This window comes from Odontesthes bonariensis, chromosome 23 (assembly GCF_027942865.1).
Source record: "Odontesthes bonariensis isolate fOdoBon6 chromosome 23, fOdoBon6.hap1, whole genome shotgun sequence".
In the NCBI taxonomy this organism is placed as follows: Eukaryota; Metazoa; Chordata; class Actinopteri; order Atheriniformes; family Atherinopsidae; genus Odontesthes; species Odontesthes bonariensis.
In genome coordinates this window covers 17279643-17293706 of record NC_134528.1, presented here as the reverse complement: position 1 = coordinate 17293706, position 14064 = coordinate 17279643, and the positions used below count along the sequence as shown (strand labels likewise).

Genomic DNA, 14064 nt, shown 5'->3' with positions numbered 1-14064 from the left:
TGTGCCACCCCCTGGCTTGTTACTGACATTTAAAAAAAGTAAAATAGGGTTGGGAAGTACAGCAATCAGTAGATGTTTGCAGCAGATTTGGGGAAAGGAAAAAAAAAAATTTCCCTTCTTTTTAAAAAGCTTCATGTCAACGACGGGTATTGTTAGCTGATCCAATGAAACAGCACTTCTCAGCCTTTACAGTGTTATGGGTATTTGCAGTGCTTTTTCTCCGTCACACACATTCACACACTGATGGAGGCCACGGAGGGTTCAATGTCTTCCCAAAGAACACTTCAACATGTGGTCTGGGGAAGCCAGTGTCTGAACCTCCGACCTTCCAACTGGCAGACAAAACGCTCTTCCCACAGCTGCCTCTTCACAACAATGACCACGTGAGGTAGGTGCAGGCTTTAATTATCTTTTCCTGAGACGAGGCCTTCCTGGAAAAGCAAAGATCAGGTTCTACACAGAACACATTGTGTGCTTAAATTACACGAGCACACGTTCACGCAAGATGTGCCGAGTGATTTGAGTCTTGTACACAAGTCTGAATGTCTTCTTGTCCTCATTATGCATCATCATTCTCTGGTCACGTGAAAAATCCCAAAAAGTGAATTGCTTTCACTTAAGTGACAGTGTTTTCGACAAGGAGCTCATCGGTTCCGCTGTTTCTTGACTCCACACTCTAATTGCAGTTAATTTTGTGGTAATCAGTATCAACCTTAAAACAGGTTAAGACACATAAACAATGGCACTTCACAGTTTATGAATCCATTCTAATTTTCTGTATTTCTGCTTAAAACGGTTGACACTGTCCTAAAAGTAGATGAAGAGGACCTTATTAAACACGAGACAAGAAACAGTCAGCGTGGTCATTTATATACAGTAATTAGAAAAAACTTGTCCAAAATGATAAAGCATGTCTCCTTACATGCTTGTTTTTTTTTTAGAATCAGGTATTTTCAATTAATGGGATAACAATGACATGTCGGTGAACATCAGACCGTGTACAAATGAACATAATTCAATTTCAATGTTGCCTTTCAGAGGAGTGTTTGAGTGAAACACGCACATATAAAGAAACCAAGGGTAACTACTAACTCCAGGCCTTTCTCACATTCTAATTCCACCATCTCAGAAACGGCGAAAGACGGCAGTGTGAAGGGCAGGGCTGTGAGAGGAAAGCCGTGGCATTCAGAGATACGCAAAATTGGATAAATTTTCACTAAAACAAATCATGTTTTATATCAGTTAAACTTGTCAACTTTTGGAATTTACGTGAAAGCCCGATGATTGAGGCCACGTTCTCAAAAAAAATCTAAAGGGCTCTCAAAGTTTCATGCCCGACCGTGAAAAGAAATGCACTTAATATTAAACAAGGATGTTATAAAGCTTTTAGGTTTCTCTTTTGACGTCTGCTCTCTTTATGGGAATTCTAAAGGCTAAATTCTAAAATGTTATTTCCACTTTTTGGTCTTTTCATGACAAAGACCGCTCTTGTTCTAACGAAAGAGCTGCAAGTCTAGTGACTATCGCTGCACATAATTGATTTTTCTCACTGATTTCCAGTTGGACTTTAAATGTTCTTTTTTTTCCCCCCTTTTGACTTTCTATGGTGGTCATGAAATGGCCCGCTGAAAAGGAGGCCGAGGTTGTTTAAAGCCTTTGCTCTTTTCTGATATTTTTTAAAGTGCTGAATTATGCTACATCTTTACAAGCCTGATTAAGGAACACCTGTAAAGGGTTTATGGTGTGTAATAAACTTTTTTTGCAGTTATTAAGGCTTTACAGATCAGTTAAAGGCATTAGCAGGAACATTTTTTGGTATGCCATGTTGAAAGAAATAGGCCTACTTCATCCAGCATGAAAGGAACTACAAACGGATGTTCTATATTTCTACATTTAGAAAGTCACTCTTATAATTTTGCTGGGTAAATAAAGGAAAAACGTTGCATTGATTATCCAATGATCTTCTAGATTTCAGTCGCATTTGAGGTTACAAGATGTAACTGCTCCCCCAACCAAATGGGGAAAAAAAAGAAAAGATGAGATAGCTTAGATGAAAAAATGTTTCTAGTATATACAGTATTTAAATAAATATACTTTGAGATGGTCAACTGAATTTATAAAATCAGTTTTTAATTTTCTTTAATCATCTAAATCTTTGTGAAAAGGAAATGAATGTCGGTTGAGTTTTGTTATTATTTGAATATACAGGCTATTGGGGTTTTTTTTTGGGGGGGGGGACGGGCATTTTCACAATGAACACCACTGTACCTCTTTCACACCTTCATATCTCAACATTTTTACCTTTACTTATTTCAGGTCCATCAGTGTGGCAGGAGTAGTTAGAAAGGGCCACACAAAGGGAGCTCCTATGGTACTGTCTGTAGAAAAGCCTGTGCAGAAAGCATAATGGGGGACATGTGCTACAATGGGCTTTTGTCTGGCTACGCCTCTGTGCAAATAAGTGAATTTTGGAGAGGACGATTTGCATACTGTTGACACCGATTACAGCTGGGACAGATGTGGGATACTTTAATGAAGACAACAATTTACTAAAGTACATAATGTGGGCCTGTGACTGCCTCACATTTATCGTCATGACACGAGCTTCTGCGTGGACCTGTAGGAACTAGTTGGCGCAGCAGTGCACAGTGTTGAGTCAACGTTGCATCTGGGAGGCTGAGGCAGCGGCATCTCTGCTGTGCTGTGGCGAGACAGGCGATGACTTAGCGACAGGATCAGCTAACGTCACGTTGACATCTGGACCAGACTGTGTCTTTGTCTTTCTCTTGTCGCTTTAACTTATTTCAGTTAGATAACGCTTTTTGTTTGCGCTGACTGGATCGCAAGCCAGCCACCAATGCTCTCAGTGAGCTGCCCTCACACAGATTTTGATCAAAGTTGCTGCAAGCTAGCATTAGCTCGCTGCTACTACCCTTCAAGCATTGAAGTGGCCACATAAACATGCGGACAATCGAGGCTGAGACCCCTGGGATATCTTTGAACGCTTCCTGCAGGACACGACTTTTGACTGGCCGCTGACTGGACTCTGCACAGCCGCTGTGTAAATGTTTAATATCTATTCTCAACATGTGCAAACTCCAATCTGTTAGCCCCGGTTAGCGTTTGCGTTATCGGTTGACTTAGCTGCTACTGCTAAGGGCTAAAAACAAATAACAAGCTGCAAAACAGTCTAACATTAATGTTTTTTTCTGAATGAATCGGTTACAAAACGTGGAAAGTGACACATTCAGTTGCAAATTTTCTTTTTTGGGTGTCATCCATGTTGCTAGCTGTGGTTCTGTGTATTTGTGGGTAGCCAAGCAGTCCTCTTAACTGCTAAAGCTTCATTTTGGGCTAATGCTAACGTCCGTGGTGTCATTGTTAGGAGGCGATTCTACAGCGCAGGGGCAGGGATTCTAATACGAGGGGTGACATTTAATGTTAGCAGTACTGTTCTGTTCAGTGAGCTGCATTCTTTATTTTTACTGACTGAATTACTTCTTTTCTAAACAACGCGGTGACATGCCACTTAATTTGCTTTGACTTACCTGTAGCCCTCGTTAGCTTGTTAGCTTAACTTGCAGGTGCATTTTCATGGAAAGCCTAAAGTATAGCTATGTTGACGTTAGTTTAGTCCCAAGTACATTTTGGCATGTGTGCTCTCGGACTTTCTGTTGTGCAATTTAGCCTAGTTATTAAAGCTAACATTAAATTGAGTGGTTAACCATGCGAATGATCAGTGTCTATAACGCTAAGTGTGTCCGCGTATAACTGTTTTCAGTTTACTTGTTTGTTAAGCTACCCACCAACTCTGTTCCCGGACAGGTGACATTGGCTGACGCTTTTGCCAGGAACAGTGGGCACCAGCAGTCCATTTAATGTCGATATTTTCGACGTTCACTATTTTAAAATAGCGCATTGCGTATTTTGCTAATGGATTTGAGCTTTTTAATGAGTCAGCTAGCTTGGTGTAAGCAAACCCGCATGGTAGCACCACATGGTTGCCGTAGGAATAAATGGCAAAGTCATAAACAACAGTATGGGTGGATTGGACAGAGTTGTGCACAAAAGGCCCTCCGTATGCCATTCTGTCCTTGCCACTATATAATACAAACTGTGCATTCCCAAAATTTTCAAACCCTTTCAATTTCTCCGCGATGTTCAAATGTTTTCAGACTCATTAAACTTTTGCACATTTTCTCTTAGTCATTCTCTGGTGCATTTCACCTTTGTCTTTGGGCATTTATATGCTTGTACAACTTGATTAGTCCCCCAGTAATTATGTTGTAACTGTTTAAAAGAGGCCCACCTGGGTTTGTACAGTATCTCACAGATGATGTTGTATTTTGGTGAAAGCCAAGTTGAGAATTTTGTGTCTTTTGGCAAAACACTGACCCCCACCCCCACCACAATATCCTTCGGTGTGCCCCTAAGCTTTGGAGAAAAGCTTTTCCTAGACGTTAGATTTAGGTAAAAAAAAGTTTGACTGAAAGGCAACCATCGTTGCAGCTTGACCAGATCGACGCCCTTCCTCACTAAAGGCACATGAAAGCCCACTGGGAGTTTACCAAAGGTTAATTGAATGTTTGTCAGATTATAGTGGGGTAAAAAGAAGAGGATTTCAGTGTTTGGTTACAGTTTCCACCAGAACGTGTGGGGGAAACATCTTGGTGAAATTTGTTAAAGGTTCAATAGAAGGAAAACAGGCTCAGAGCATCGTCCTATTGACGCTGTCCCTAAAGTCAAACGTGATGGCAGAATAATTTTGTCAAGAGGTTGTTGGTTTTTTTTGCAACAGGGGAATAGTTAGAATTGCTCTCTCTTCCATGTTTCTGAGTGAAAACCTTTTCCAAAGTGCTTATTTTCTCAGATCACAAGTGTTCCCTTCAAAGAGGCAACGACTCTTAGGTCCACCACTAAAAAAAGGAGTCAATATCCTTTTGAAAGGTTCCAAAAAATTTGCTGAATGTATGGAATCTCCCTGCTGTCAATCCAATAAACACCACGTCTCACATCTCCTTAGTTAAGCTAGAGTAATGTATAGCCACGTATGTTGGACTTTGATAATGTCCCTTTGTCGTTATCTCAGCAACTGCAGCCAAATGTATACACGGGGGAGTTGCTTGTGGTGAGAGCAGTGCAAACTGTCACTCACTCTGTCGGGGTCTGTGTTTTTCAGAGAGGACAGAGAGCGACGGATCTCGAGGACCAGATTGCCTGCCGTACTTTTTGCCTCTCAGACAGATCGCAAGGGACCATGCTGACCATCTTGGCTGCTGGGTCTGTATTCTTTCCAGGCCTTTTCCTCCTGTCCAAACAGTGCCTGAAGTTAATCCCTGCACTGAGATGGAGCGAAGGAGATGCAGTCATTGTATCAGCCAGGTTAGACCTTCTGGGACCACTTTATGTTTTTCATGACTAGATAGTCGTCACTTGCACTATTTAACTTCTAATGGCTTCATTGTGCGCCCTGAAATACCGTGTTATATGGGCGGGGTTGTTTTTTTGGGTGTCGTACAAGTTGGTTTTTTTTAAGTTGTTTTGCTTAACTCCCACATATTATAGAACCAAGTTTTTTTCCCGCTGCTATGTTATTTTTGCCAAGTACTTTTAGCTCTGTTTTACATTAACCAAGTAGTCTAAAACCTGTCAACTCATCAGCTTATGACGAAAAACAAAAAAGAAACTTGACTTGTTGAATTTTGCCACTAGGTTGGTGTCATCGGTTCAGGCGGTCATGGCTTCTTCAGCTGGTTACATCATTGCTTCTTCCTGTAAGGACATCATTGAGGACCAGTAAGTAGCTCTGTTGCATTTGACTTGCCTGCCTTTTCTTTTGTAAAGCGAAACAAGTCGCCTGGCAGGATCTGTGAGTTTTTCAGGTTTGAAATGAATCACGTAGATGCACTCTGGTCTTAGAGAAATCGTGTTCTGGTATTCATCAAGGCTCTGTTTGAGTTGGTGCCTCTAACACTGTTGAATTCAATTCTCATGTGTCCTTTGTTTATGTTTTTTTAAAAGCCAACCTCTCCTCCTTTTCTACACAGGCACTGGCTTACTAGCTCTTACATCATGTTTGCTGTCCCCTACTTCGTGTACGACATTTACGCAATGTTCATGTGCTACTGGTACAAGTTGCGGGTCAAAGGGCACGAGGAGGCCTCGGCAGCACCCCAACACATGAGCACCGCACTGACCAGCTACTTGCGTCGCGAGTTCCTCATGGTGCTGCACCACGTTGTCATGGTCACCGTCTGCTTCCCTGTCTCTGTGGTAACTGTCACATGTTGCTCTTTCTGTTGAGCTTGGATTTGGGAAGAAAAGTGTTGCACTGAAGTATTTATACGCATTTTTGGCATACGTAAATTAACAGTGAGGATGTTAGGGGGGGTGCATTTTGATTGCAAGTTTTATTTTATATTTGCTGAAATTCAACAAAGAAGCGAAGCTGTAATCGAAGTAATGAAAAATAATCGGCCTGTTTTTCCTCTCTCCAGTATTGGCGACAAGGAAAAGGAGATTATTTCCAGGGTATAATGTTCATGGCTGAGCTCAGCACTCCGTCTGTCTGCTTAGGAAAAATACTTATTCAGGTAAGTGTCAAGAATCAGCCTGAAAGGAGATTTCATTATCGCATGCGCATGTTTCTCACTAAAGTTCTTCTGCACTTTCCATTTTTTTTTTCTCCTCCCTTTTAATCCATTGGAGAGCATATTTCCAGCTATTCCCGGCACGCAGCTTGTTTATGTCCATCGGTGTCTTACACGAACAGCACTGTCAAACATCAGTCTTAAATTGGTAACAACGTTAGCCTGGATAGCCATTATAGAAGTTGCATCCCTCCCCTGCACTTGTTAAAGGTTTGTGTGGATCTGTGTGCAGTGTTTCGGTGCTTTGGTGAAGGTTGAACCCCTCCTTTGCTTTCTACTTGTGCCCCCAACTAAGGCAGCTGTTTGCCTCTGAATATAGCCTGCAGTATTAAGAGTGGATAATCAGCAGATACAATGTCAGTTTGTCCTTTTACCCTCTGTCACTTAGCACCCTGCCTTACCCAAGCAGTGCATGTGGCCAACTGATAACTAACAAAAGGTGTGCCCTTGTAGTGTTCCCCCCTTACAGAATAAAAGACCAGTAACAAAAAACAAAAGGCCATTTATTGATGGCATGCCATGTAATTCTGGGGTTTAACACTGGTGAATGGGCCAGAGGTCGTGCACAGTTGTCCATGGTATTATCACAGCGATGCAGGTTGACTGTTCAAGATAAAAGTTTAAACCAATAAGAATGTAAAATAAAACCAGACTTGCACTGTTCAGCTGCCGCCTTTAGAAGTCAACCAGTGTCCCAGCAGCAGTTTGTTCCCCTGTGCTCTCCAGACACCACTGGGTCAGTCCATGAGTCGATACAGACTGCACTAACAAATGTAATGGTGTTAAAAGTAACTATATGACATTGCTTAAGGAGATCAACATTGACTACTTTCACAAAACTGTACTGCTTGCTTTTCTTTCTCTCCCTCTCTCTGTTTCCCTCTCTCTCTCAGTACAAACAGCAACACACTCTGCTGCACAAAGTGAATGGAGCTCTTATGCTGATCACTTTTTTCATCTTTCGAGTCCTACTCTTCCCTTACCTCTACTACGTTTATGGAAGGTATGTCTTTCTTTCCATCTCTGCTCTGCTGTCTCACTCAGCTGGGGTCAGTAACTCACACAGCTACTTGATCTGTATCTTGGATTGTGGATATAAGGCACAGAAATGACGTTTCTTGGTGCTTCCTTTGTTTGGATCCAGGTACGCATCTATCCCCTTCCACATGGTTCCCCTCTCGGTGCCGTGGCATTGTAACCTCGGTGCTGCTCTGCTCATGGCACCCCAGCTCTACTGGTTCTCCCTTATCTGCAGGGGTGCCCTGCGACTATTCAAGGGCACCTCCCGCTCTCAGAGACCGTGTGCGACCACAGCCGCTGCTAAGGAACGTCAAACGGATGGCAGCGCACTGCCACAGCCCGCCAACGGCTACAGCACGAGCTCAACAGAGCCCGAGCTGGCCACTCACTGAGGAAAGTGAAGTGGAAGGGGGAGGGTTGGGGAAGGGAGGAAGGCGAATGTACCAATGAGTATGTAAAAAGGAAGGAAAGCAATGAGGGAAAAGCAAGACTTGAAAAAGGTTGAGATGTTGACCTCAAATCACGCTGAAGGGTTTGTAGCCAGTGAACAGCTCAGTGATTTTGTGGCTGACCTCAACTACTTCAGCTTCTTAGTTTATAGGAAAACGAGTGTTTGGGCACTGAGTATTTTAAGATGTCATCAGGCACTGTGACAGATAGTAACATGCACTGACCTGAGAGGAATTTGCCTGGATGTATAGCAAGCATAGGTGGCTGTTCTCCCTCTTGTAGATCAAATTCAGTCCTCTCTGCCTCACAGTATAGGGAGAGTAGGAACATAGGAATGTATTATATTGTATGTTAGTATGTTTGCTGTAGATGGAAGGCTTGATTCAGTTTAGTAACGAAGAAGACCTTCAACAAAAAACAAAAAAAAAAAGACAAAAAAATCCCGGCTAAGCAGTATTTTGACTTGTTAGTGTTTATTATCTGTATCCTCTATGTAGTCACTGTCACTCTAACAAAATGTAACCAACCTGCAGACTGACTCATCTTTAGAAGGGAGATAATGTCATAAATACTGTATTCTGCTGCCTTATCCCTTTTTCCTCCCCCATTGTTTGCAGTTTCTTTACATTTTCATTTATTCTTATCCACAAAGAAGGAAGAAAGAAGCTTTCCTCGGACAGAAACATGTGATGGTTGTACATAGCAGGTGTGAAATTGTCCTTTCCTTGTCAGTATTATGTCTTTTGATGATTTAATTTTTTCACGTTTTGTCTCATTTCTCTGACTGCATATTAGGGCCCCTCTGGATCTAAGACACGTTTGTTCGAATAATAATAATGTTTTAAATTTAAAGGAACAAAAAAAAAAAAAAAACTCATTGTCTCTGGGATTCAGTCATAGATTTACAAGAAAATTGCTACAAATTTGTGATGGGGGGGCTTATATACCTCCAAAGTATATATAAGGGACAAAAAAACGAGTAGAAACGCCAGAATTTGTATTTGTTTGTTAACCAATATAAATCAACGTCACTTTGCCCCACTTTTCTTTAGGTTGCATTGTCTCTTCACATAGATGCCACAGGTAAACAGTAAAGAATAACTACACATTAGAGGAGGTGCAACATTATCATTGGTTGTATTGTTCTCTGCTGCTCGTGTCAGAATATTACTACCCTGGCTGAGTACTCTGTTTATTGTCTCTTCTTTTCTTTTTAACCTTCAACGGGACTACTGCATTTTCCTACATTTCTGGATCTTCGGACTACACGAACACTTCATTCAGACAAATCGTTTCACTGTTTTACACCTAAGCGTATGCAAACCACTTGAAGGCTACAGTGGTGGCTCTTGTTTCAGTGTAGATATAACTTCATTCCGTTCACTGGTATCACTATTTTTATTTTGCATACGAGGACAGCTGCTCTGAAGTACTCACTTAAAAGTTCTTGTTTTTACTTTGGTGCTGATGTAAATGTCCATTTTGCGTGGCAGGAATATTTCACAAAAAGGGATTCATGAGATTTAAGTATTTCTTTGCTTTGTTAGGGGACTTACAATGTTCATGTTTGAAGGGGAGCAAAAGTGGGAAATTGTCTTGCAGGGAAGTGTTCCCTTGTGACTGACAAGCAGCACATTTGTCCATCGAGTAATCTGCGCTATTATGATTAATTTATTTCCACCCTTAGGTCAACAAATGACGCCTTTTAATAATTATACGAAATGCCCTGATCATCGAGCCGTCGGTTCTTTTATCATTTTATGTTTGTTTGACGCAGGTACAGTGTGCTGGAAATGGTTCAAGGAAAAAAAAGAAAAATTTCAAATGGCTTAAAAAACAAAAACAAAACCAAACAAAAGAAACCCCATCAAGACAGGATAGTGTGTGCCAAAGCATCTGGACAGCTGTGGGCATGTCGTACACAAAATATCCATTCCCCTGTTCCATGGATTCATAAGGTACTGCTTCTTGACAATACTGAAACATTTCAACTGATGTACTGTATATTCCACAAAATGCTTGTTATTTATTTGTAAGTATTTATTTATTTATTTATTTGGTTTGTGATTTTTGAATGCATATTTATGCGTACATATTATCCTCTATGCTTCTGAGCCTTACATGAAGGCTGTATTGTTACTCGAATTTAGCGAAAATATACTTCTCTGTCCTGAGCCTGCCTCGAGTCCTTTCTTTTGCATGCCATTCATCAGTTATTTTGTTTTTATGTGTAGTGCATGTCAACGGGGTTGATGTTGCCCATTCGCATTTTTGTTTTAAACTGTGGCTCTAACGTGTGGAAGATTAATTCAGCCAGCAGAGGGCGCCGGAGACAATTAACTCGCATTCAGAAATGGACTGATGTCTTCTTTATCGACGCTTGGTGCAAAACGTAAAGATTTAAACGTAAAGATAAACAGTGGCTGAAAAGTTGTACACTGAATATACTGTGAAATTAGATCCCTTTGTCAGATTTTAACACCACAACTAAAAGTGACATATCCTGCTATCTGTCGGTGCTCCTGGTTATGGGCAGCACCATATTGTGACTGAATTAAAAAGTATAGAATAACTCAATCATAAAAGATGTGTAATATCTGAGGATACAGTGTGGTGGCACAGGCGTCGTACTATACGTGTAGCTTCCAGTGGCTCCGAACCACTTCTGTTCATTGATGAGGAGATGACATCTGCCAGATGAATTCTGAAGTGCGCGCAGATGGGCTGTCTGCTCAGATTCAGCAGTGCAAAAGCAGAAGTTTTTTTTTTTTTTTTTAACTTAAAAAGGTAGATTAGTATGATGAGAAAGTCAACTGATCTGAACCCGACTGAGTTTAGTGTTTGACGATTCTCTGATAGTCTGGAACAACGTGGTGAGCCATGAGCCACCCTCACTTGAATAAAACTGCACCCCCGGCAGATTCTCCTTTTTACCCAAACGTGAGACCCTCCCCTTTCTTTCTCTGCCTTTTCCCCAACTTTTTGATTTTGTGTGTTACTGGCATCAAAATCTATACTTCTTTACATTTTCTAAATACTCGTTTACTGAAGACAATGAAAACCATTTCCTTTGTACTCATGTCTGTTAAAGGGTCAAAAACGAATAAATAAATCAGATGTAAGCTTTTGTTTAACTTTAGAAAATCTCTTTTTTTTTTCGGAAACGGGGTGCGGCAAATAGTAGCTGCATCTTCTAAAGCCTTTCCAGAAACTTGGAAACGATGAGCCTTAAATTAAAGCCGGAAGTGTGCGCTTTGAGCCTGTGTTCATTATAGAGCTGTAACTTGAAAGCAGCTATTTTGCCTCACCAAATGCTGATTCCAATAGATCGGTGAACATTTTCAAGAGTTAAAACTTTTATTGCCGTCATACAAAACACACAAAACATACAAAACCCATTACATTAAAAAAATTCAAGTTTCGTGAGAGCCTTGACAAGCTCTCATTTGCCCTCGGGGCAAGTCCTCATCTTTAAATACTTCAGTATCTCCTCTGTCTCGGGGAGAAGATGGTGCTGGGGTCTCGGTCTCGTTCCCTCTCCTTCTCTCGCTCCTTCTTGCTGTTTGGAGAGAGAGCCTCCTCTAGCTTCTTGTCACTCCTGAAGAGGTCTCGCCCCGTACGCATGATGTGCTCCTCGATTTTTCGATGGCGCTTCATGTCTGACAATACTTTGTCCAGACGAGCTTCCCTCTTTACGGAGGAGCGGGCTGAAGATCCTGGAAGACGAGGAAAAACATTTGAGCAGTTACAACACTGAACAGTTGGGAGATGAGAAAAAGCCGAACACTGGCTACTTATTTGCTGGTTGCACCTGGTGTTCTGCGTCTGTTGATGAAGGCATTCTTGGGAGTGGCTTGCATTTGCTCCTCATTGAAGTCAAACTCAGTTGGAGTTGGAGGCCTGGGGGGGCGGACATGAAGCTATTTATATCTCAACAATAAATCAAATCAAATTTATTTGTATAGCATATTTCATGTACAAACAATTCAATGTGCTTTACATAAAATAAAAGCATTGCAGCAGGGAGTGGAAGAAGCGTTAAAAATACATAAAAGAATATAAAGAGAAACAAATAAAATAATTTAAATGAATTTAAAAACAAGCAACAGTCTAGATAATTTACTATCAATACTGAATAACACACGAGAAATCATTGGAAAGAAAAAGCGTTACTGACTTGCGTTCCCTCTCCTGCCTCTCCCTTTCCTTTGCGGCCTCATCTTCTTCGTCTCTCTCTGGCGAAGGGGTGCGTTCAGGTGTGGGAGGCCTTCTGGGGAGGGGCACGAAGCTCAGTTCCAACATATCTCCTTTAGCTAGGAGCTCATAGAGTCTTTTGATCTCAGAAGGAGGAGGCATCCAGTTTTTGGGGTCCTCAATTTCCTCGTCGCTGTAAGGAAGCTCCCATTCACCGTCCACTTCTGCTGCCTTCTTCTCCTCCCCAGCATCCCCCGCTGTGTCTACCTGAGGTTCATCCGCCTGTGCCTCGCCTTCTGCGGCCTCTGTGTTCCCATCTGAGAAGACATCAAGAGACCCAGACAGTCAGTTTTACACTTGCTTTTAGGTGAAGAGAAAACCAGTGCTGGGAGTTAAAAGCACTCTTGACTTATCGCAGATTTCTCAAAAACTATTGCTTAAGTTGTCACAGTTTTTTTTCCTTTCCCCACAGTAGCTACAATCTGCACAGTGCATCATACTTTTGACAGCGTGTGTTCCTTAACTGCTGAACACATAGAACAATCTTTAGAGAAATTGTTCCTAAAACAAGAATTTTAGTAAATTAAGCTTAGACCCTGGACAAGAGGGAAAAGGACTCAAATAGGTACTGCATCGTGTCTCTGATACTCAGTTATGGGGAACTCCATTTTCTTATGTTTTGTTTACAGATACACACGGAACAATCTATGTTTTACAAATTAAACTGTCTGCTATTCACTATTAACGGTGCGCTTTCTTTTTGAACAAAGACTTTTTCCCAAATGATGATACTTCTCGTCTACGTCTTTAAATACGGTTACCCGCTTCTTCCTTGGCAGTTGTATCGTCGTCCTGCTCCTTGGCAGCTGTCATCTCCGTGGCCTGAGGCTCTGCATTTCCCTCTTCTTCTTTGCTTGCCTCAGGTTTTTCGGAGTCCTTCACACCTAGAGCCTCTATGCCCTCTCTCAGAGAAGAGTCTGTGGCTTCAGCCTGCATCCTTCCTGCTGTTGGTGAACTTTACAGCCACAGATCTGCTTAACAGAAGTTGTGTTTATGAATGGGAGGGACATGTAGGAACGGGGAGCGGGGGTGTCTTTGTGAGATTGTCAAGAATGCCATAACGTCAAAAACAAGCAGCACAGCTATACCAATTAATGTAGCGCTAAGATAAACAGTAAATGGAAAACATATTAATACATTCACTGGACAATACAAGCTAGCTAACCAAGCTAACCGCTAGCTATCTCTTAATTTGTTAATAAATATACGTGCCTTCAATTGTTATCACTGGTTTGCCGTGGGTCAGTGTTGCTGTGGTGAAATGTTTGGTCAAATTATTTTCCAAGCGATACAATCACCAAAGCTCCCCATGAGAGTTGCTACGTACGATAAACGATTATGCAGGAACGTAAACATAGCGCCATTTTGAATGGAGGAACCGTGTGAAGGTCTGCTCGGTTCTGTTGGATTGTAAAATCCCGTTGATTAAAAACTATACGGATAATCCATCCACGGGAAGTGTAGCCTTAATCCCACAGGTGATTGGGGTGTAGATCTACGACTGGCACAACTTCCTTTGTTGTGCGCAGTCGCAGACGGAGTTTGAGTCTTACAAAGAAAAAGTTTAATATCCAAATTTGCCTCGTTTTTCGTGTGCAAAAACTTGTTTCAAATGATTCATTTTGATTAATATAGACAATTATATTTGTTAAAATAGGAAATTTCATAAATATAGGGTAGATACGTGAAA

At 41.5% G+C, this 14064-nt stretch overlaps 2 protein-coding genes across 2 annotated transcripts; one reads left to right on the top strand and one right to left on the bottom strand.

The window, feature by feature from the left end:
• The first annotated feature begins 2535 nt into the window (after positions 1-2535).
• tlcd3bb (TLC domain containing 3Bb) lies at positions 2536-10294 on the top strand. Its single transcript, XM_075457527.1, has 7 exons — positions 2536-3061; positions 5180-5382; positions 5713-5796; positions 6048-6273; positions 6498-6593; positions 7544-7653; positions 7795-10294. The coding sequence occupies exons 2-7, from the start codon at positions 5258-5260 to the stop codon at positions 8060-8062; spliced, it is 909 nt and encodes a 302-aa protein (XP_075313642.1). The 5' UTR covers positions 2536-3061; positions 5180-5257; the 3' UTR covers positions 8063-10294.
• Positions 10295-11456: 1162 nt separating this feature from the next.
• pagr1 (PAXIP1 associated glutamate-rich protein 1) lies at positions 11457-13872 on the bottom strand. The gene is made up of 5 exons (XM_075457062.1): positions 13587-13872; positions 13136-13345; positions 12298-12631; positions 11932-12020; positions 11457-11836 (listed from the first exon to the last, which is right to left on the bottom strand). Exons 2-5 carry the CDS (start codon positions 13308-13310, stop codon positions 11601-11603), a joined length of 834 nt encoding a protein of 277 aa, XP_075313177.1. The 5' UTR covers positions 13311-13345; positions 13587-13872; the 3' UTR covers positions 11457-11600.
• Between the last annotated feature and the right edge of the window lie 192 nt (positions 13873-14064).

Coding starts and splice junctions, on each gene's coding strand:
- tlcd3bb (XM_075457527.1), top strand. CDS start 5,258: ATGCTGACCATCTTGGCTGCTGGGTCTGTATTCTTTCCAGGCCTTTTC. Junction 5,383..5,712: donor GCAGTCATTGTATCAGCCAG/GTTAGACCTTCT, acceptor TTTTGCCACTAG/GTTGGTGTCATCGGTTCAGG. Junction 7,654..7,794: donor CTCTACTACGTTTATGGAAG/GTATGTCTTTCT, acceptor GTTTGGATCCAG/GTACGCATCTATCCCCTTCC.
- pagr1 (XM_075457062.1), bottom strand. CDS start 13,310: ATGCAGGCTGAAGCCACAGACTCTTCTCTGAGAGAGGGCATAGAGGCT. Junction 12,021..12,297: donor AGGCAGGAGAGGGAACGCAA/GTCAGTAACGCT, acceptor CCGCCCCCCCAG/GCCTCCAACTCCAACTGAGT. Junction 11,837..11,931: donor CAACAGACGCAGAACACCAG/GTGCAACCAGCA, acceptor CTCGTCTTCCAG/GATCTTCAGCCCGCTCCTCC.